This window comes from Argiope bruennichi, chromosome 11, assembly GCF_947563725.1.
Source record: "Argiope bruennichi chromosome 11, qqArgBrue1.1, whole genome shotgun sequence".
Lineage (NCBI taxonomy): Eukaryota > Metazoa > Arthropoda > Arachnida > Araneae > Araneidae > Argiope > Argiope bruennichi.
This window is the reverse complement of record NC_079161.1, coordinates 98,241,201-98,262,507: the sequence shown is the minus strand read 5'-3', so window position 1 is coordinate 98,262,507 and position 21,307 is coordinate 98,241,201. Positions and strand designations below refer to the sequence as shown.

Genomic DNA, 21,307 nt, shown 5'->3' with positions numbered 1-21,307 from the left:
ATCTTTTTTACTAAACTACTTGTAACCATTATGCAAAATTCTGTAAACACTTTTTAAAGATATCTTTAAAATCTTGGGAATATCTTTTGAATGATGAATAATTTTTAAGAAATGTAAATAAATAATCGCATGCTGAAAAAACTATTTAATAATATTTCTAAGTAAAGTCGAGTTATGGCTATTATTATTTTTAAAAATTTTTTACGGTTTTTACTTTTAATATTTTTTAAAGATAAAATGATTAAATCAATTAAAAACATATATCTGAATCATTTCTGAGAATACATGAACTGTGTCTCTCATGCAGATACATTAAAATGCTGATAATTGTAAAAACCCTTTTTGAAAATCAATTAATAATATTAATAATAATAAAATTAATTAATAATAACCCCTTTGAATTAACTAATAATAATTTATGAGTAGTTCCAATAACAATAATCTAATTCAAATGATTAAGATATTTTTAAAAAAATACCTTACAATTGATGTAATAACTTGAATATTATTTTTTTAAAATGCTTATATGCAGAAAGTAAGACTAACTGTGTGTTATGATATGAAAATAAATATGTATTAGGAATATATTTTAATCATGTGCCAACCCAAATTAAAGACTAATTTCTTTCAGTTCAACCTTTTAGAACATATATATATATATATCCAAGCTCCAAATTTTATCATAACTAAATATTGTTGACAGCCAAATATCACTATAAAACATTTTCTCGGCCCATATATATATATATATATATATATACAGTGTCTCACAAAAGTGATGGGACACTTGTGCTTTACAAAAGGAAACGGTAATAAAATAAATTAAAAGAACATGTACAAATTTTTTGTGGGTGTGTTTCATATTTAAATTTAGTAACAATTATTACATAATATACATTTTGTCAAAATATTAATTTAATAAAAATACAATTGTTTAGAATGGAGCAAAAAATAGCTCACATAAGTGATGGGGCACCATTAGATATGCAACAAAAATCGTCTGAAATAAGCAATAAAAATATTTTTGGTGGTTTTATTTTTACTCAAAAGCAATTGGCAATAATTTATAAAATTGTCTGCAATATTTCTCTCCAGTTTGTTTTGGAATTTTTGTGTTTTTTAGCTCTGTGCAGCCATGAATGCTAAACAAAAAGAAACTTCGCCTGAAATTCGAAAATTAGTTATTAATTTACATATTGAACGTGGAAAATCTATTAGAAAAACTGCTGAAACAGTTAACTTGAGTTATTCAACAGTTTTCAATGTCATTAAACGATATAAAATGAACCATATTATTCAGGATAAAAGAAGGAATAAATGAATAAAGCAAATCCAATGGAATAAAGCGAATTATCGTTCGAAATATTAAAAAAAAATCCAAGAAAGAGTGCTCCTAAAGTTGCTGCTGATTTACAAGCATTATATGGAATAATTGTTAATCCTGAGACTATTAGAAGGGTAATTCGATCTGCTGAGCATCACGGTAGAGTAGCCAGGAAAAAATTCTTCGTAAATGAAAAGAATAGAAAACTCAGGCTAGCTTATGCAAAATCCAACATAAATAAGAAATCTGATTACTAGAATAAAGTTATATTTGCTGATGAGAGTAAATTTAATATATTTGGTTCTGACGGTAGAATCTTGTTGTGGAGAAAACCCAGGGATGAATTTCGCAAACAGAACTTGGTGCCAACAGTAAAACATGGTGGAGGAGGAGTTATGGTATGGGGGTGTATGTCGCCCTCTGGAGTTGGTAATCTTGTTTCTATTTACAGTATAATTGACATTTTAAAGCAAAATTTGAAATCTTCAGCACGAAAATTGAACCTTCATAACCATTTTAAATTCTACCAGGACAATGACCCCAAGCACACTGCTTTTAACGTTAGACTCTGGCTGCTGTATAACTGTCCTGAAATAATAAAAACACCACCACAATCTTCAGACGTAAATCCCATCGGTGCTTAAAGAAGAATGGGGTAAAATCCCTCCAGAAATCACAAAAAAATTAGTCGAATCCATCCCAAAAAGATTAAATCATGTTTTAAAAGTAAAAGGAAATCCAACAAAATATTAAAACCTTTTAAAAAGTAAAATTGTTGGATAAATAAATATTTGATGGAAAAGTAAGTGTCCCATCACTTATGTGAGCCATTGTTTGCTTTGTTCTAAACAATTGTATTTTTATTAAATTAATATTTTAATATTTTGACAAAATGCATGTTACTAACATGTTATGTATTGTTACTAACTTTAAATATGAAATACACCCAAAAAAATTTTGCACACGTTTATTTATTTATTTTATTACAGTTTTCTTTTGTAAAGCACAAGTGTCCCATCACTTTTATGAGACAGTGTATATATATATATATACAGCCAAATGAAAAGTAAAGTGCAAGTCTAATTTTGAACAAATATAGCTTAAAAATAGAATCTAAATTTAAAACTTACTCCTCCTGCTAGAAGAAGTTTCTCCAGGAAATTTTTACTAGGATTTGGAAAAGTCAGTTTTCTCTCCCATGAGTTATTTACAACCTCATCACTAATAGAGATATCATAATTATAAGTTACTTTGTTGAGCTTAGCTCCAGCACAGAAGAAAATATCAATCTGCATAGAAAAGCTCCGTGAAGTAGATTCTGATAGAATAAAAGGAGGCCTTTCCTTGACTAAAAAAAAAAAAAGTCAAACATTTGTAATTCTGAACAAGAAGTTATAAAAGTTTTCTATAAAGAAAAAAATATATATATTCATTCAAATATTATATATTATAATTTTCAAGTTTAGATGTAACAAAAGAAAATGACATAGAAAAAATTATAGCATTTCCAGTTATTTTTTCATAGACAAATTCCAAAAGAATGCACTCAAAAATGGATATTTTAATCAGACATATTTTGAGAATGACAATGAACACTTTTACATAATATAAAACAGTTGAAATTTCAAATTAACTTATACAGCATACAGGTTTTAAATTAAAATGATATACAAACTTCATTGTTTTTCAATTCTACTAACCACAATAGTGTATTTTCAAAAATAAATATGTTTAACCAAAATAAAACAGGAGCAATTAGATATTAATCACAATGGTAAATTAAAACTTATCAAGCATTTTAGAAGTGGCAAAGGAGAGAAAAAAAAAACTTACTCTGCTTTGAATCAGGATAACTATTAGGTAAATGAAATATAACTTTTTCCACAAAATGTTTAATGTCGGTGCCATTCACACCTTGAACAAATACAGTCCAGTCATGTGTATACCCTTCTATGGTAGGTTTTATATTTTTCCAAGCCTTATGACCAAGCTCGATCCTAACTTCAACATCCTGAAAAATAAATAAATAATAATAATAATAGTAATAAAAACCAGTGATTGTGATAAAAAATTTAGTAGTTTCTTTCATGAGCATTAACAAGTAATATCAGATGAGCTTATCATCCAGAATTTTTAAAAAATTAATGGTCGAAAATCAAAATTTTTTAAAAAGAGAGTTACTAAAAATAAAATGAGATGTTTTTGTGGACTTCAAAATTATTTAGAAACTAATTTCACCAGCAGAAAAACCAAATTACTTATTTATAAAACTTTCATTAGATCCATTCTCATATACATTACGGAAACATTACATTCATATACATTATATTCTCGTTGGATGGTTTTGGATATAGCTGATTTCTATATTGTATTTTGGTTTGTTGAATTTTTTTTTATTTATCGCTAATTTTTGTTCCAGAGACAGTTCCTTTTCACTATCGACATTAGTGTCACCATAATCTTCGATAATTGTACCGAATTGTTCTGAATGCGAGTAGGTTTGTGGGTAAAAATATTAAGTAAATTTACTATAAACTTGATCAGATTGGAATTGGTTAGTCTCTTTTCTTCTTTGTAATTTTTAAAATAATAATAATTATATAAATACTGTAAGACATTTTCTATTTCAGTATGCCTTTCTTCTGCGCGATTTTTCACTGTAATATATAATTCTTCAGATAGTGATGTATGTATTCCTTCAGTGACTGCAACATGAAATTTATTGTTACATTAGCTGTTAATAAATTAAAATCTTTACTGCAAAATGCCTCAACAGCCAGTTTTATTGTTAGTACAGTTGATACAGTTTTGGATGTTAAGTCGAATTCACCATCTGAAAAATTAATTTGCAGGTTTAAGTCGATTATTGCTTTTTGGATTGGATTTTTAAGTTTGAAAAATCATTCCAACTTTAGGAGTAAATAGTTCCAACGTGTTTTAGAATCTAATATTAACATATATTCTGTTTTATTTTCAGTTAGTATATATTTTAGTAATATATCCTTTTATAGCGTAACGTTTAAATACTTTAATAATTTTTCGAGCTTTACAAATTATAGGAAGCAATTCCTGATAGGTTAATATTTCATCCTCATTAGCAATACTTTCTTCACCAATTACATTGTCATTATTTTCATTGTTAATATCACTCACACTCTTACTCTTTTCAAAGTCGGAATCCGAAGTTTCTATATCCACAGTATTTGGATTCTTCTGTTCTTTATTTTTTTGGTATAATACATCTATTACTCCTAATTGAATTCCATGGGCATAGCACAACTACTGATATGCACCAATCAACTTTGCAACTTTCTTCATAACTGTTGCTCCATCAATCGTTATGGATACAATATCTTCTTTCAGGGATAATCCATGTTTCGCTAATTTAGATTTAAGCACTTCCACACAGTTTTCGACTGGCATACTTCCCAAGACATGTGCAAGTCCTATATTCCAAATTTTTTTTCTGAATATTTATGTTTAAATAGCGTTTATTTCTTACATTTGTCCTATTCATCAAATGCAAGACTAAATTTTCCACCATTTACTTTTATTTGTATTAGCTCGTGTTTCAAAGAATTTTGAACATCGTTACTGTAGTTTATAAAAGTTCTTCTTATAGTGTTAATCAATGTTGGTAGATTTTTAAAACCTCGGGCGGATAGTGATTTTCTTAATTCAGTAGAAGTGTGAAACACTCGAAATGGCAAACCATCTAATGCTGTCATATAATTTCATCAAAATTATTTTTTTTCCCCTTCAAAATAATTTAAAATCCCTTATGGCTTGGGCTTAGAAACTGTGCTTAAATTTGTATCTTCATCGCAGTTAGATTCTTTGATCTTTAACAAATTTGTATCATGTTTCGTTTTTAAATGTGTATGGAGTCCGCTTGTACTTCTTCTATCTTCAACAAGTAACAATAGTAGACTCAAAAGTAAAATAAGCATATAATCCAAGATGCAGTGAAAGATCATAAAGTCCTCAGTATCCATGTTATAAAATTAAGCATCATATTCAAAATCACTGTGCCTATTGATATCTTTTACTTTCAAAAAAATTAAACTTACAATGAAGCTGAACAAATCTGGTTTAATATTCATGCATCCAAATTACTGTAATGACAAGAACTGTCAGAGATGATCAATACTATAATGGAAGTTTTCAGATGTCCCAATGCAAAAGAGCTCATTAAAAAAAAAAAAATTAATAAGAAATAATGCATGTTTCATTCTGGATGGAATTTATAAGACATTAAAGACTGATTTTGCATTCATATAACTAGTCATTTGCCACCCTGAAATGCTTTACCCAAAAACAGCAGCTAACTTAAAAATTAATTAATATTCTTGAACGATTAATGAATATTCTTAATTAATATTCTTTAAAAATCAAAATAAATATAATTATATATATTTTAGAATGTAAACAACTCAATCAATGCTTATCTTTGACAAACCTTATATCAACTTGTCAAATCTTATATTTGAAAAACATTAAATTCTAAATGTGTAACTTTTTAATGAACTTTTCGGCATGTATCTGGCTGGATCATGAAATCAAAGAATTTCTTATAGATAAATCTGCACCTAAATCAAAACAGCATTAACTTAAAAGACAAAAAACTAGGATATCTTTTACTTTTTTTTGTTCTGGATTGAAATAACATGTTCAAAATAGTATGTGTTACCTAAATAGAATGTTAAATAAATTTGTAAATCAAGCAATTAAAATTGCTCTAACATCACAGAATTATAACATCGCATCTATAAAACTGAAAACTAAATAAATTTAAATAAAAGTTTTGCTATTTTGTTGACAAGTTTTTTTTCCCCCTTTTTTCCAAAACTAAACTAATACCTTGGGTTTAATCAAGAAAACCGATTAATTTAAGGCTTATACTATATATAATATAAATAAATATATATATATATATAGAATGCAACATCAAAATGTCTTCTTGGCTGTATTATATTATATAAAATTAATATTTTTATTACATATGCTTTTTTTGAAACATTTTAAAAGAATTTGCAAGTTTATCTTTACTACTAATGAAGACAAATGTGAGTGTGCATATGCGTTGGTGCTGTACAAGCCAGAACATTTGGCCTATAGATACCAAATTTGGTACATACATATTTGGAAGGTGGGAATTCAAAATTAAGCTAAATTTTGAAGTTTACTGCAATAAATTTAAAAAAATTTTATCACAGAAAAATGACTTTCATAGCAATTCAAAATTTAAAGAATTATCCTTCTAATGATACCAATTTAATAATTCTATAAATTTTTCCTGCAGGTTTCCCCCCCCCCTTTTTAACAATGGATTGTATTGTTGTCTTGAAATTCAAGCTGTTTTCATTATTTTATCAAATATTTTATTCCTTTCATTGCTGAAATGTATTTGTTGATTGTAACAACAATCAAAAGCACCATGAAATTTTTTTTGCCATTTTTACAATTTCAACAGTTAAACTATAGAGCATATTTTTTAAAATTTAAATGATTCATTTTCTGTGCTCATCCATTAATATATTATATTGTTATTGTATATATAGTATATTTTTATAATTTGGCAAAAAATTTTTCATAGTGCTTTTTTGTCACTATTAAAACCGAACTGTACAGTTGAATGTTAAAGAAGAAGGATTCTGTTTAATATCTGCATATTTTACAAATAAAATATAACAAAAAAAAAAAAAAAAAAAGGAATTTGAAAAAATTATGAAATTTAGAAGGTAAATGAAATGGATATTTATATTTAAAGTAACACTCTGATATTATGGAACTATCTGCCTTAGAATTCTTAACATAAAAAAAAAATAAAAAATAAAATGCATAATAGAGATAATAAATAAAACATAATAAATAAAATTTAAGTAAGACCATTAAAATATGATATTAATATCGGACAATTTGGTAGAATTATGGGCATGAAGTTAAACCCAATCAATTTATTTGAAATCAAATATAACCAATATTCTTGGTGAACCAGCTAGTTACATAAGTCAACTAATTTGATAATAAATACCACAAATTGAAATTTCTTTTCATTTAGCATAATTCTAAGTAATAAATACAGCTTTCACTCAGTCAAAGGACACTAATTTTAATAACTAATGCAAAAGGATACAAAAAGAAAATATATAATTTTTATTATAGAAAAAAAATTATAAATGTCTAACATTAATTACAATTAAATATTGTCTCTCATGTTCCTATCGTCTAGGTGATATTTACACTGCTATTTCTTAGTATATTTTTCTTATAAATTAGCTCAAATCATAAATAAATAATAATAAAAAGTAAAATGATAGAGGATATAAGTTCAGGGGTGTTTGTGGGACCCCAAAAAATCCCCTGAAACTTTTACGGACTTACTACCGACATTTTGGAGTTACGAGAAGGGGGGGGGAAGAAATGAAAAATTACAATTATGAAGTATTGAATGACCTAATTATAAAAGTTCAATGAATTACTTTTTTTGCAAAATTAAGACCTTTGAACCCAGGTCACGTGATCGCACATCTGGTCGAACGAAGTATCTCCCTTTTTTTTCTGCCGCGCCTACTTGCCGAAAAGAATCCAGAAGAGAATGTCCGAGAACCGGGGGAATGAGTCATAACTCGCAATAAGGAAAGAACAAAAAAGAAGTTTTTTCCCCCTTTTCACGCATTATCACTGCCTTTGGAGAAAGAAAGGAAAAGTTTTCACCACACACACTGACCTTGCGTTTTCTGCTTTCAAAGCAAACAAAATTACCCAGATCAAAATAAATAATTCATTATTATTCCTACTTCCTTTTGAACGACAATCCCCGGAATTTCCGGGTATCGAAGTTCAAAATCCCCGGAATTCCGGGGTTTCCCCGGAGCACAAACACCCCTGTAAGTTATTAAGAAAATTGAATAATCAACACAATAACAATAAAGAATTTAAAATTTTTAATATATACCTATTTTTGCATCCTTTTATATTTTTATCTTTTTAAGGCAAAATTAACAAAGCCATTTTTTCAAAATGATACAACTTTATTTTAAAATAAAGATACATATTTATAAAAAACATTTTCAGATAATTTAACAAGAGATAATTTAATTGATTTTGAGATAATTTAATGAGATTAATTAAAAAAAAGATATAAGTACAAGTTCTCAGTGTTTCTAATTTGAAAAAGTCAGAAATAAATGACTCCAAAGACAATTACTTAAAATCAAAATTATAAATGATTTATACATAACTGCTTCCATTTACCTGCTGAAGTTTTCAAAATATAATTCTTGCAACTCTAAATACAGTTCTTGCATTATAATACAATTCAACTCTAAATACAATTCTTGCATTATATATTAAAAAGAGTCTTTCTAAGATATATTTTAAGTCAATAGCTCTTTTTCTATTTTGTTTCTTATTAATCATGACAAATAGAATTTAACTTATGGTGTCTGTGCAAATTTATTTATTTTAATTAAATAATAGTGAAGATTATATCAACTACAATTATATTTAAAAAATTAAAACAACTATCCCTATCTATTTAAACAAATAATAGAACAATATTTTCCCAATTTTCTAGCTGTAAAACATAAACAGTTGATCAGTTTATTAAATTTGGCAAAATTTTAAAAATGCCCATCAACTAACAATAAATTAATTGCCATGAAAAAGCACTGAAATTATATATTTTATCAGAAACAATGTTTACAACATTTGATGACTAAGAAAAATAAGCATAAGATTTAAACAATAAATTTTTTTAAGGGCAGGTAAAATTAAGGTGATCATAAGTTGAACGATAAAATCAAGTAAATAAACTATTATAAATCTTATTAATACTTTTAAAAAATTCACACTAAAGAATATTATTACTTACCATTTTTTCTTTCATTCGATTTCGTGTGTTCATATTTTTATATAATTCCATCATATAATTTGAATTAAAAAATAAATGCTGAGAAGCTTTAGGCAACCTTTAAAGATGCTATTGAAAACAACTGCATGAAATTAGGTAACATTGCATAATTGTTTTAGACATGTTTGTTAGGCATAATTGTTTGCGAAACATATTCTATAATCAAAGGTACTCATGTTCAAGTCAGATCTATAGATTAAACAATTCATATGTAAATGTAAGTAGTGAAATCAGGAGTGAAGTCATTGTAAAAGCTAAGTTATGCAAGGTAAAATAAAGTGAATTTTATCTATTCAAATAAATTTAAAAAAAAAAAAAAAGAAAAAAAGGCTAAGAATAAACACAAACATTCACAACTCGCGGGGAAAAAATGTATGCTGCCAGATTCAGAAAATATTGTTCTGTAACTGCTGCTATACACGTGGGTTTGCTGTCACAAAAATAAAATTTAGGTGCACATTAACAAGTACTTTGATTGGGTTTTATTTATTTATTTGAGACATACGAATAAGAAGCAGAGACGCATAATACACAATTTTTTGAATATCTGCTACAGTTATTTTTTAGTATACGCTCCAAATAACTGCTACTTTTTACAAGGTATGCATAAAAGCGAATAAAATGCACTGTAAATTAAAAAAAAAAAAAAAAATGCTTTCTTTCGCGTACACTATTTAATTTAAACATCTCAACGTAATAATTTCTTGAAAGAAAATTTGGATTTAGATTTCTGGCGCAAGATCCTAATATAGAATATGCTGCACCGAAGCATTTTAAAATTTTCACAGCAAGATAAAAGGTAGTTTATCGTTACAAAAAGTGCAACTGACAGTGTTCAAACTAGTCAAAAGTTAAGGAAAGAAAGTATTAAAATTTTTTGTGCGTGGTTTAACAAGCATTGCCAAATTTACTTTAAATTAAAACATTTCTAATTATTGAAAACTGCCAGCCATGTAGATAACAATAAATTTTAATTACAAATTCAATTAACAAATATAGATCATGATACATTGGACGTAGATCCATCGACCAGCATGAGGCAGAAGTTCGGAGCAAGCAGGCGAAGCCAGGAAGGGAGTCACTCGTTTTCGTTGGAGAGCAAAGTTCATCTCCATAGGTGTAATTGATGCTTGTCGCCAGCTGGCGAAACAAAATCATTTATCGCCTGTTTGGCCGCTGCACACTCCCTCCGCAATCTCATTGGAAATGAACATAACGACGTGGGGTCGAACTTGTAGCCCTGTGCGAGTTGTTTGCCTTGCTGGAACGAGGATGGATGTCTCAGCTGAAAGTGTCTTGGTGCACTTAGTAGTGAAACTTGCTTCTTGCTTGGCTGGTGGTATACTTGAACACTCGGGAGGAATTATAAAAGCAGGTTTCAGACGGTCTATAGAAATGGCATGGGAAGCACCCTTGATCTCGAGATCAAAAGTTTTCTGTCACCGGAAAAGAACTTTGTAGGGTCCATCATATGGTGCTTGTAGGGGTTTACGTACACCGTCATGTCTCACAAATACATGTGAACACACTTTGAGGTGATGATGCACAAAGATTGTTCTTTGTCTATACCAGGACGTTGGAACTGGCCTCACCGTTGCAAAATGTCGTTGTAAGCCCTCCACGAGCTGCTTGGGTGATGCGTCTCCAGGTGTTGGATCGAAAAATTCTCCCGGTAGTCGCAGAGACTTGCCATATACCGTTGTCGCTTGTAGATTCTTTTTGAAGGCGGACCGGAATCCGAGAAACAAGGTGGGCAGTGCTACAGACCACTGATCCGTGTTGTAGGCTTTCAAAGCTGCTTCTAATGAGCGGTGGAACTCTTCAATCAAGCCATTGGCCTGAGGATGATAAGGAGAAGTTCTGATCCTTTTAATTCCAAGTAGCAGAGAGAGAGGAATAAATCACTCTCAAACTGTCTGCCTTGGTCAGTAGTAATTCTTACAGGACAACCAAATCTGGCTATCCAGTGGTTAAAAAAGTTTTGTGCTACTGCCTGTACCGTTATGTTCGGAATTGGTACGGCTTCTGGCCATTAGATAGGTTCACAATGGCTTCTGGTCATTGTGAACCTATCTATCATTGTTAAACAGTAATAGTTTCCTTGAGAAGGAGGTAGAGGGCCTACAAGGTCCATGTGCACATGTTCGAACCTCTGTGATTGGTCTGCAAATTTTCCTACTGGGGTTTTAGTATGGCGAATTACCTTAGATTTTTGACACGGGATGCAATGCTTAGCCCAATTGTTGAAGTCTTTTCGAATGGAAGGCCAAATAAAACGCGATCGAATTAATTTTGAAGTGCTGCGAATGCTAGGATGAGATAAATTATGTAGTGATGCAAAAATTTGTTGACGAAATGATTCAGGAATATAAGATCAAGCTGTACCTGTTGATACATCACAATAAATGGGAGTTTCACAATTTGGAAAAGCATTTTAAATTGTAATGTTTCAGAATTATCGATTAAATTTTTTAATTCAGAATCAATTTGTTGCGCTTGTGAAATTTCATAATAATCTATGGGATTTGGCATGTTTATAGCATTTATTCTCGAAAGTGCATCTGCTAACATATCCTCAGAGCCCTTTATGTGGGGAATATCTGTGATAAATTGGGATATACAGTCTAGTTGTCTAGCCTGTCTCGGAGAGTATTTATCCAAGCGTTGTTGGAAAACGTAAGTTAACGGCTTATGATCCGTAAACAAAGAGAAAATTCTAGCTTCAAGTATATGCCTAAAGTGTTTGATGGCAGCATAAGCTGCTAATAACTCTCTGTCGTAAGCTCTATAATTTCTTTCTGCTGGGGAGAGTTTCCGAGAAAAGAATGCGAGCGGTTGTAATTCTTCATCTATTAATTGAGACAATGTCCCTCCGATTGCAAAGTCTGAAGCTTCGACTCCTAAAATCAATGTGGCATCTGGTTTTGGATGTGCCAATAAAACAGCATTTGCAATTAATTGTTTACAATTTTTGAATTCTTCTTCCGCTTTATCTGACCAGTCCAATTTCGTTTTATCATTCTTTTTCGCTCCTTTTAAATATGAAGTTAAATGTAACTGATGTTTTGTTATGTTCGGTAAAAATCTACGGAAAAAAATTTAAAAAAAACCTAAAAATCGTTGAAGATCTTTAACTGTTTTTGGTTGTGGAGACTTGAGAATCGGTTCAACTTTATGGGGTAAAGGTTTAGTTCCCGAACTAGTAATTAAATGACCCAAGAAAGGAATTTCTGAGACGCCAAATATGCATTTTGAAACATTTATGGTTACTCCATGTGTGATTAATCTTTCCAGTACGATTCGTAAATGAGCTTTATGTTCTTCTTGGCTGGAACTAAATATTAAAATATCATCCAAATAGGCATAGCAAAATTTAATATCTCCCAGGAATTAATTCATGAATGCTGAAAAGTTTGTGCTGCCCCACATAGTCCAAAATTTAAGAATGGGAATTCAAACAGTCCAAATGATGTACAAACTGCGGTTTCTTGTATATGATCCGGATGCACTGGTGTATGAAAATAAGCGTGGACTATATCAAGTCTCGAAAAAATATTTTTCCCGTGGAGTGCATTATAAAAATCCTGGATATGGGATATGGGGTAACGGTCTGGTACAGTACAGGCATTCAATCTCCTATAGTCACCCACAGGACGAATGCTGCCAGAGCGTTTGGAAATGACATGAAGGGGAGGCGACCAAGGTGATTTTGATGGCCGGCATATGCCTTGGTCCATCATGAACTGAAACTTTTTTTTGACGGCGTCATACATTTCTGGATTTAGCCTTCTAGGTTTACTATGGAAAAGCGGACCGATTGCTTCAATAAAATGCACCGTATTATGTTTAACAGGTTTTATCCCAAATGTTATTTTTGTTAATTCTGGGAATTCTTCCAACATTTTATTGTATACTGATTCACCAGAAATAAGTTTTAGAGACGCATAATCTGTTGATTTTGAAATTATTCCTGGTTGGGTAAATTTAGTAACATTATCAATAAGTCTGCGCCCTTTGATATCTATTAATAGGTCAAATGTTTGTAAAAACCCGCCCCTATTATGGGAACAGGCATGTTAGAAATTAAAAATTTCCCATGGGAAATTTCGCCTGAGACCTAAGTCCACATTTAATAATTTAGATCCGTAAAGTGTGAATTTTGGAGTTGTTAGCTGCAAAAAGTTGCAGGGAATCAGATTTTAGATTTTATTTTTTTATTTTTTTGAGAGGTATGCACGAAACATCAGAGCCAGAATCTATAAAAAATTTGAAATGGGATGTCTTATAAAAAACATGCAAACGGTACGGTTGCGCGACTGCCGCCGATGTAGGTTAATCGACAGCCGCTATTGCGAGTTTTCCTGTTCCACGTTAGTTGGGTACGAACACGGCGATAGGCACTTCAGTGCCTTTTTTCCGAAACGCGAATGATAATAACAGCATTTTCTTCCACGATCACCGGAACGCACACGAGAAAACTGCGCTGTGTTTTTCCGATGGAACGGGCCTCTGCTTCTGTCGCGGGAAAGCCGTTGTACCTGCTTACTTAAAGCGGTGATTTCGCTTCGGAGTGCAGTAAATTCATCCATAGTGGAAGCTTTCTGCATGGCAGTACTTTCCGCGCCTCGGCTGAAGGCAAAAACGCTGTTATCTGCTGAGGAAATACGGACCTCGGCAATTTTGTCGGCCATGTTGGCCAAATTGTCCAGGGATTCAGAACTTAAGGATAAAATTGCCTGCATTTCTGACGGCAGTCTTTGCAGCCATAAAGTTTTGAGGAAATCGTCTTTTATGCCTGTGCCACCATCGAGTTCGCGCATCTTTCGGAGTAACTGCGATGGTTTATCGGCGCCTAAATGTAGTTCAGAAAGCAGTCGACGTATCTGTTCATTTTCCGAAGAGGAAAATTCGGCTATAAGTCGAGCCTTTAATGCATCATATTTGTTGGTGTCGGGTGGTGTGAGTAAAATATCAGCTACCGCAGATAGTTTCCGGATCAATAGACGCAATCAAATGATTGTATTTTGTAAGGTCGTTAGTTATTTTAGCTAGATCGAAATTGCTTTCTACTTGGATGAACCACAATTTTGTATTGTTCCTCCATAGCGGCGGTATTTTCACCGAAAGATGGTACACTTGCGACTGTCGGAACGCCAGCAATGAAATATAAGTTAAATTTCATGGATGACACCTACATCTTTAATGTACGAAAAAATGTTTGGATGGTGCGACTCACCCAATAAAGAATCCAAGGTAAAATTGTTGGACTTAAAATGCTTCCAACGAAGATCAGTAAAACTTGCGCATTCTATTAAAATGTGACGAATTGTTAAAATATCTCCACAATTAAAACATACTGCCGGTGACTCTGTAAAAAGTAAAAATCTATGTGTCAAGCCAGTGTGATCAATGCGTACTCGGGTTAAAATTACATCATAGCGCCTGTTTAGTTTTGAAGACCAGTTGGTTTAATAAAATGTAGCTTGTTGTTAGTTTCCATGTCCCATTGATTTTGCCACTGGTGATAGTACCAACGAATAATTGTTGTATGCATGTCTTTATAAGAAAGACGTTGGGGCAAGTTTACGCTCGTCGACTTAGCTGCTGTATCTGCGATTTCATTTCCAGAAATGCCTATGTGCGAAGGGATCCAGGAAAGCAAAAGTCAAATATTTTTTAAAAATAGAAGGTGGTATATCTTCTTCACTTCCTGTAGAAGTGGATGTCCAAGAGATGAGTTTAGAGTCTGCAGAATACTCAGGGAATCCGTGTAAATAACAGTTAATTCCGAGGTAAAAACAGTAGTAAAAGGATGAAGTTCGTAACATATAATTCTTTGACTATGAACAAATGCGCAACCCACATGATCAGATGATTTAGAACCATCCGTAAAAATGGGTTCATAAGAACAATAAAATTCCCGATGATATTTAAAAAGTGAAATAAAAACCGAGCTATCAGTGTCTGATTTTCTAAATTCTTTAAATGGGTCTTCATAGTGTAATTTATTTTCTATCCATGGAGCTGAATTTGGAATTTCATCCGCATATATTTGTATATCGGTAAAATCATTTGGTAATATTCTTCGTACACGCAATCCCAAATGAGGTATGTAGGATTTGCGCGAATTAAACAAGTGGTCGTTAACGTCATTCCGGATTTTCTCATGAAAAGGATGGCGTTTATTGGTTGAGGTTGAGGTTTATATTTTTATGGCACAAGAGCCAGAATTGGCTATGCTGCGCCAAGACACATGGTATGAATATATTACCATACGATTAAAAATCTTGTTTCCTCCAGGCTAAAAATTGATAAAAACATTTTGTTAAAAGTATTTATAAAAAGGTACGAAACTTTAAATAAGAAAAGTCTATGATTAAAACAAATGTTTTTTTTTAAATAAACAATGATATTTATATAAAATGAATAAAGTTAGTATCTCTTAAAAAGTCAAAAATATTACGGTGAGGCTGTTCTCCAACCAGTTCACGCAAATCCAATGATGATGAATTAAAGAAATGCGTACGATAAAATTTAAATTTGGGACATTCAATTAAAATATGTAAAACTGTAAGATTAACGTTACAATCCGAACACATTGGTATCCTCTCGCCAAACAAAAGATGTTTGTGAGTTAGGCGGGTGTGACCAATTCGTAATCTAGTTAATTTTACATCAGCCCATCGAACCGAAGCAGCAGGCCACACTCCAATTGTCGGCTTGATAAAGTGCAGTTTGTTTTCAGTTTCATGATTCCAACATTCTTGCCAAATTGAAAGAATATAACCACTATACATATTAATAAGGTCAATATGTGGGCAAGAGCGCTGAAGAATATGCTTAGCCTCCTTGGCTGCAATGTCAGCCGCTTCATTGCCGGTTATGCCAACATGACTAGGAATCCATCTGAACTGGATGTCATACCCCTTAGTCTGAAGATCTCTCAAACAGCAAAGAATATCAATTGCAATAGGATGCCTGCAATTTGAAAAGTTACACAGTGTCTCTAAAGCACTCATACTATCTGAATAAATGCAGTAATAAGTCTCTTTAGAAAGAGAAATTCTTTCGAGAGCTAACAAAATTGCAGATAGTTCAGCAGTCAAAACAGAACACGAATCATGCAGACGGTAACTATATGTAACCTCTGGAAAGACAATACCACACCCGACAGATTGAGAGGATTTTGATCCATCAGTGTATATCGGTATGTAAGTTGAAAGTTGATGAAGATGAAAATTAAATAACTGCTGGAAAACTACAGAAGATGTAGTAGCTTTATTAAAATTCAAAAAAGGGTTAAAATATGAAAAAATTGGATAATCCCAAGGAGGGGAAAGATAAAAAGTTAACTGGATGAATCTCGACATTTCCAAGGCCCAAATCCTGAATATCAACCCTTATTCTTTCATGAAAAGGCAGAATATTATAAGGACGGGCATTGTAAAGTCTATGAAGACTAATAGGCACCGTCAAATTCTGGACTGGGTGTTTGGGAAGAGAAAGCATGCGGAAGAAGTATCGAACTGCTAGCTTTCTTCGCCTTAAATGCAAAGGTAACTGATGGGAAATCACGTACAAACTCTGAACTGGTGAAGTCCTGAAGGCTCCAGTGCAGATCCGTAATGCAGAGTGGTGCAATGGATCGAGTCTTCGCAAAATGTTGGATCGAGCAGAACCGTATACTTCGCAGCCATAATCAATGCGTGAGAGTATCAATGCTTGATAAATGCGAAGTAACGAAAGTCGATCCGCTCCCCAAGCTGTATTCGATAGAACTTTTAGAATATTGAGTTTTTTCTCACATACCTTCCTTAAATGAAGTATATGTGGAAGGAAGGTGAGTTTTCTGTCAAAAATAATTCCTAAAAAGCGCATCTCTGCAACAACCGGAATGGCAGTATTACGTATATAAACCACAGGATCTGGGTGTAGACTTCGCTTTCTACAGAAATGAACGCAACAACTTTTCTCAGGAGAAAGTGTGTGTCCATTTTCATCGCACCAAGATAAAAGTTTGTTGATAGCGATTTGCAGTTCTTTCTCAATGAAAGGCATATGCGATCCTTGACAGGCTATCTGAAGATCATAAACGTACAAGGTTCCAGTAACAGTTGCTGGTAAAACATTATTCTACATTTTAGCCAAATTCTTAAACAAAGTAACACTTAAGACGCTTCCCTGAGGAACGCCTTCCTGTTGAACAAAAGTATTTGAAAGATAACTGCCAACTCGAACACGGAAAATACGACAAGATAGGAAGTTTTTTATAAAAACAGGTAAGTTTCCTCTAAGACCAAAATCAAATAATGTGCGAAGAATTCCATAACGCCATGTGCGATCGTATGCTTTATTAATGTCGAAAAAACCCCCAACAAGATGGTTTCGACGGACAAAGGCATTACGAATGTGAGTTTCCAAATGAATAATGTTATCGATGGTGCACCTTCCCTTTCGGAAACCACTCTGAAAGAGAGGAATACAGACATTTTTTTCCAATTCATATACAAGTCTCGCGTTAATCATACGTTCGAAAATTTTACACAGGCAGCTTGTTAAGGTGATTGGTCTGTAGTTCAATGGATTACATGGTTCCTTTCCAGGTTTTAGGAGTGGTATTACAACTGCTTCATGCCACTGGGAAGGGAATATTTGATCATTCCAGATTCTGTTAAATAGGCAAAGAATATTAGCCAAGGAATCTTCATCCAGATGGCGGAGCATGTTGTACGTAATTCCATCCGGACCAGGGCTAGAATCATGAACTTGAAACAGTGCTCTCTTTAATTCATAGATTTGAAATGCGCAATTATACGGATGAAGATGGTCGGTTTCGAAATGGAGATGTATCTTCTCAGCACGCCTCTTAGTGGCGAGGAATGTTGAATTATATGAGGCTGTGCTTGAAACTTTCTCAAATGTTTGACCGATAATGTTAACGACTTCTATAGGAGAAGAATATGAAACGTTTCCTGTGTTTAAAACTGGAAACGAGAACTCCTGGTAAATCCCATTTACTGCCTTAACTTTTCTCCAAAGTTGCGCATTGGTTGTATTTGAAGTGATAGAGGAGACAAATTGGAGCCATGATTCCTTTGGCTACGACGTCGAATGCGCCGTGCATTTGCTCGGGCTTTTTTAAAGGCAATGAGATTCTCCGTAGTTGGATACCTACGGAAAATTCCCCATGATTTCTTTTGTGTCTTGTAAGCGTTGCGGCATGCATCGTTCCACCACGGCCTACGAAATGCTCGTGGGTGGGGTGAGCTCTTAGGGATTGCAATGTCAGCAGCATTTCTAATTGTGTTAATAACATTTTGAGTAGCATCAGTTATATTTTCAACAGCAACCATTGCTTCTGTAATAACTGCAAGTTCAGTGAATGTTCCCCAGTCTGCCCGCTGGAATAGATATCGTTGTGGACGCTGTGTTCCACAAGTACTATCAGCATGGGAGACGATGAGAGGGAAGTGATCACTATTAAACAGACTATCTCCAACTCTTAAATTCAGCAATGGGAAAAGTGAGGGAGAACAAATAGCAAGGTCAATACTGTGGAAAGTATGCGTTGGCTCATGGAAATGCGTTTGCTCATCATTATTAAGGAGACAGAGACAATTTCCCGAGATAAATTCTTCAATCTGTCTCTCCCGAGAATTTGAGCTATCTGAACCCCATAAAGGACTATGGCCGTTAAAGTCACCAATCAAGAGAAAAGGTCTAGGAAGCTGATCAACTAAAGCATTGAGGTCGTTTTGACAAATAGTTTCATTTGGCGGTAGATAAATAGAACAGACTGTAACGAGAGTTCTAACGTGAACCTGGATAGCTACAGCCTGTAGAGAAGTATGAAGAGTTAGTGGGGTACTGGGGAACTGGTTGGAGGTCAGAATGCAAACTCCACCGGAACTAATTCTCCCAGTATCAACATCTTTCCGCACAGAATTATAACCACGAATCTTAAAAGGAATATCTGACCTCAGGTGGGTTTCCTGAAGTGCAAAGCAAACAGGTTGAAATGTATTTAATAAAACCTTAATGTCAGAAATCTTGTAACGAATGCCGCGACAATTCCAGGAAAGGAAAGAACACATTAAGAATTATTTGGGGAATTTTTATTATCATTCGTAGGCGGAGTTGCAGAAGCATCACAACTCATCTGAAAATCATCTTCCTCCTCGGAGGGATGGAGTCGCAATAATTCCGGACTCTTCGGCTGACCACCGAATAAGGAAGTTAGGTCTTTACGAACAAGGCCAGATTTTGCCATATCTAAGGCAAGAGATTTTTTGGTAGAAAGAGCTAAGGTAATGTCTTTAGAAGAACGACCTGTTTTTGAAAGTTTCAGTGCCAGTGATTTCTGTGATTTTGAAATTTTTTTCCTCTTTGGTTTTAACTTGTGTGGTGAACCAGCATCTGAAGCATCTAATTCAGTTGTTAGCTGATTATTAGAAAGGGAAATACCTACACACGATTTATCCTGTGCATTTCCAGGAGTGAAAGGAGTTATTACCTTTGCCGCTTTTGCATAACTAATGCCAGCCGGTGGTAGACGGGCTTTCACAATCCTTTTTGCTTCCGGGTAAGATATTTGATTCTTAACCTTGACAGAGAGTACTTCCTTTTCTAATTGCCAGATAGGGCAAGTGCGGGAAAAGGAGCTATGCTCTCCTTTACAGTTAACGCATTTTTCATTTGCAGTGCAATCAACGCTCTCATGCCCGGCCTCAGCACAACGGGCACAGGTAAGAGTACCTCGGCAAGTAGCTTTGGAGTGACCTATGCGCTGGCACTGAAAGCAACGAAGTGGGTTTGGTATGTATGGTCTGACAGCTAATCGCATGTAACCCGCCTTAATAAATTCGGGTGTCTTTGGAAAGTGGAATGTCAGAATAAGGTGTTTGGTCTTCATAACATTACCATTCCTTTTAATTGTTATTCGCCGGACTTCCGTAACGCCTTGGTTTCGTAATTCTTTTAAAATTTCATCAGTCTCCTCATTATACAGCTCTCCACAAGTAATAACTCCTTTAGAAGAGTTCAGAGATCTGTGTACACTAACAGTGACAGGTATCGTTGACAGAGATTTAATTTTCAAAATTTTTTGAGCTTGTTTCTTATTGGCTACTTCAACAAGTAAATCGCCAGAGCGAATTTTCCTTATTGCTTTAGCTTCACCGATATGCCCAGATATAGTCTTTTCAACTAGAAATGGTGACACACCGTGAAATGTTTCATTTTCAGATGATACACGACTAATTATGAAAAACGATGGTGATGGAATTTGATTTTGAGGTCCCATACGATATTGCGAATGATTCGGGCCCGACGGCACCGCCCACCACGGAGCCCAACAAGGGAAGGCAGCCACCGGCTCTGGCCATTCCCAGCCTCGGCGCTTATCTTGATGCTAGCCGGAACCTATACGCTCGGAGTTACCCCCGGGGACAGTGACCATCCTTAACGCCAAGCCCAAGGAATAACCCCTTCGCTTGATCCCTAGCAGACTAGCCACTAAGGTGACTAGCTACCAGCCGATTGATGCACAGGGGACCACAGTGCACCACCCGTCTTTCAAATGGGTCGCCACGCACGGCAAACACGTGGGGTTTTGGCTATCCATGAGGAGCAAGAAGCAAACAGAGCGGCGACAGCTTCTTATGGAGAGCTCCCTCGCTTGCCGTCGAGGGAAAGAAAAAAAAAGGCGACAGCAGAAGGCGCAGAGGAGAGTAAACCTAAAGGGAGTAAAAGATCCCTGGGTACCTCGGGATTGGGACACCCGTACTCACCTATAGAAGGTGAGCCCCTGAGGGGTGGCGTTTATTGGATAAAATACGATAGAAATAAAAACAATGACATGTCTATCCAAGGCAATGGCAAGATGCTATAGTTATTCCAATAGTAAAACCTTGGAAAGATAGCGCTGACCTACTATGTTACCGACCTATAGCACTTACAAGCTGTCTATCAAAAACACTTGAGAGAATGATTAACTCCAGATTAATTTACAAACTGAAAATGAATAATTTTATACCAACGTATCAGAGCGGATTCCGTAGAGGACGCTC

The 21,307-nt window shown here is 33.8% G+C and overlaps 2 protein-coding genes across 2 annotated transcripts in view; both read right to left on the bottom strand.

The window, feature by feature from the left end:
• The window catches only part of LOC129957509 (uncharacterized), a 36,201-nt gene extending 26,643 nt beyond the window's left edge, over positions 1 to 9,558 (bottom strand). The window contains exons 1-3 of the mRNA XM_056069842.1: positions 9,201 to 9,558; positions 3,158 to 3,335; positions 2,455 to 2,672 (exon numbers count right to left, since the gene is read on the bottom strand). Coding sequence (XP_055925817.1) covers positions 2,455 to 2,672; positions 3,158 to 3,335; positions 9,201 to 9,254 — 450 coding nt within the window. The 5' untranslated portion in view covers positions 9,255 to 9,558. The remainder of the gene's footprint in view (positions 1 to 2,454; positions 2,673 to 3,157; positions 3,336 to 9,200) is intronic.
• A 9,774-nt stretch (positions 9,559 to 19,332) lies between these two features.
• Positions 19,333 to 20,541, bottom strand: LOC129956779 (uncharacterized). The gene has a single exon (XM_056068722.1). The coding sequence runs from the start codon at positions 20,539 to 20,541 to the stop codon at positions 19,333 to 19,335; it is 1,209 nt and encodes a 402-aa protein (XP_055924697.1).
• Positions 20,542 to 21,307: the final 766 nt, after the last annotated feature.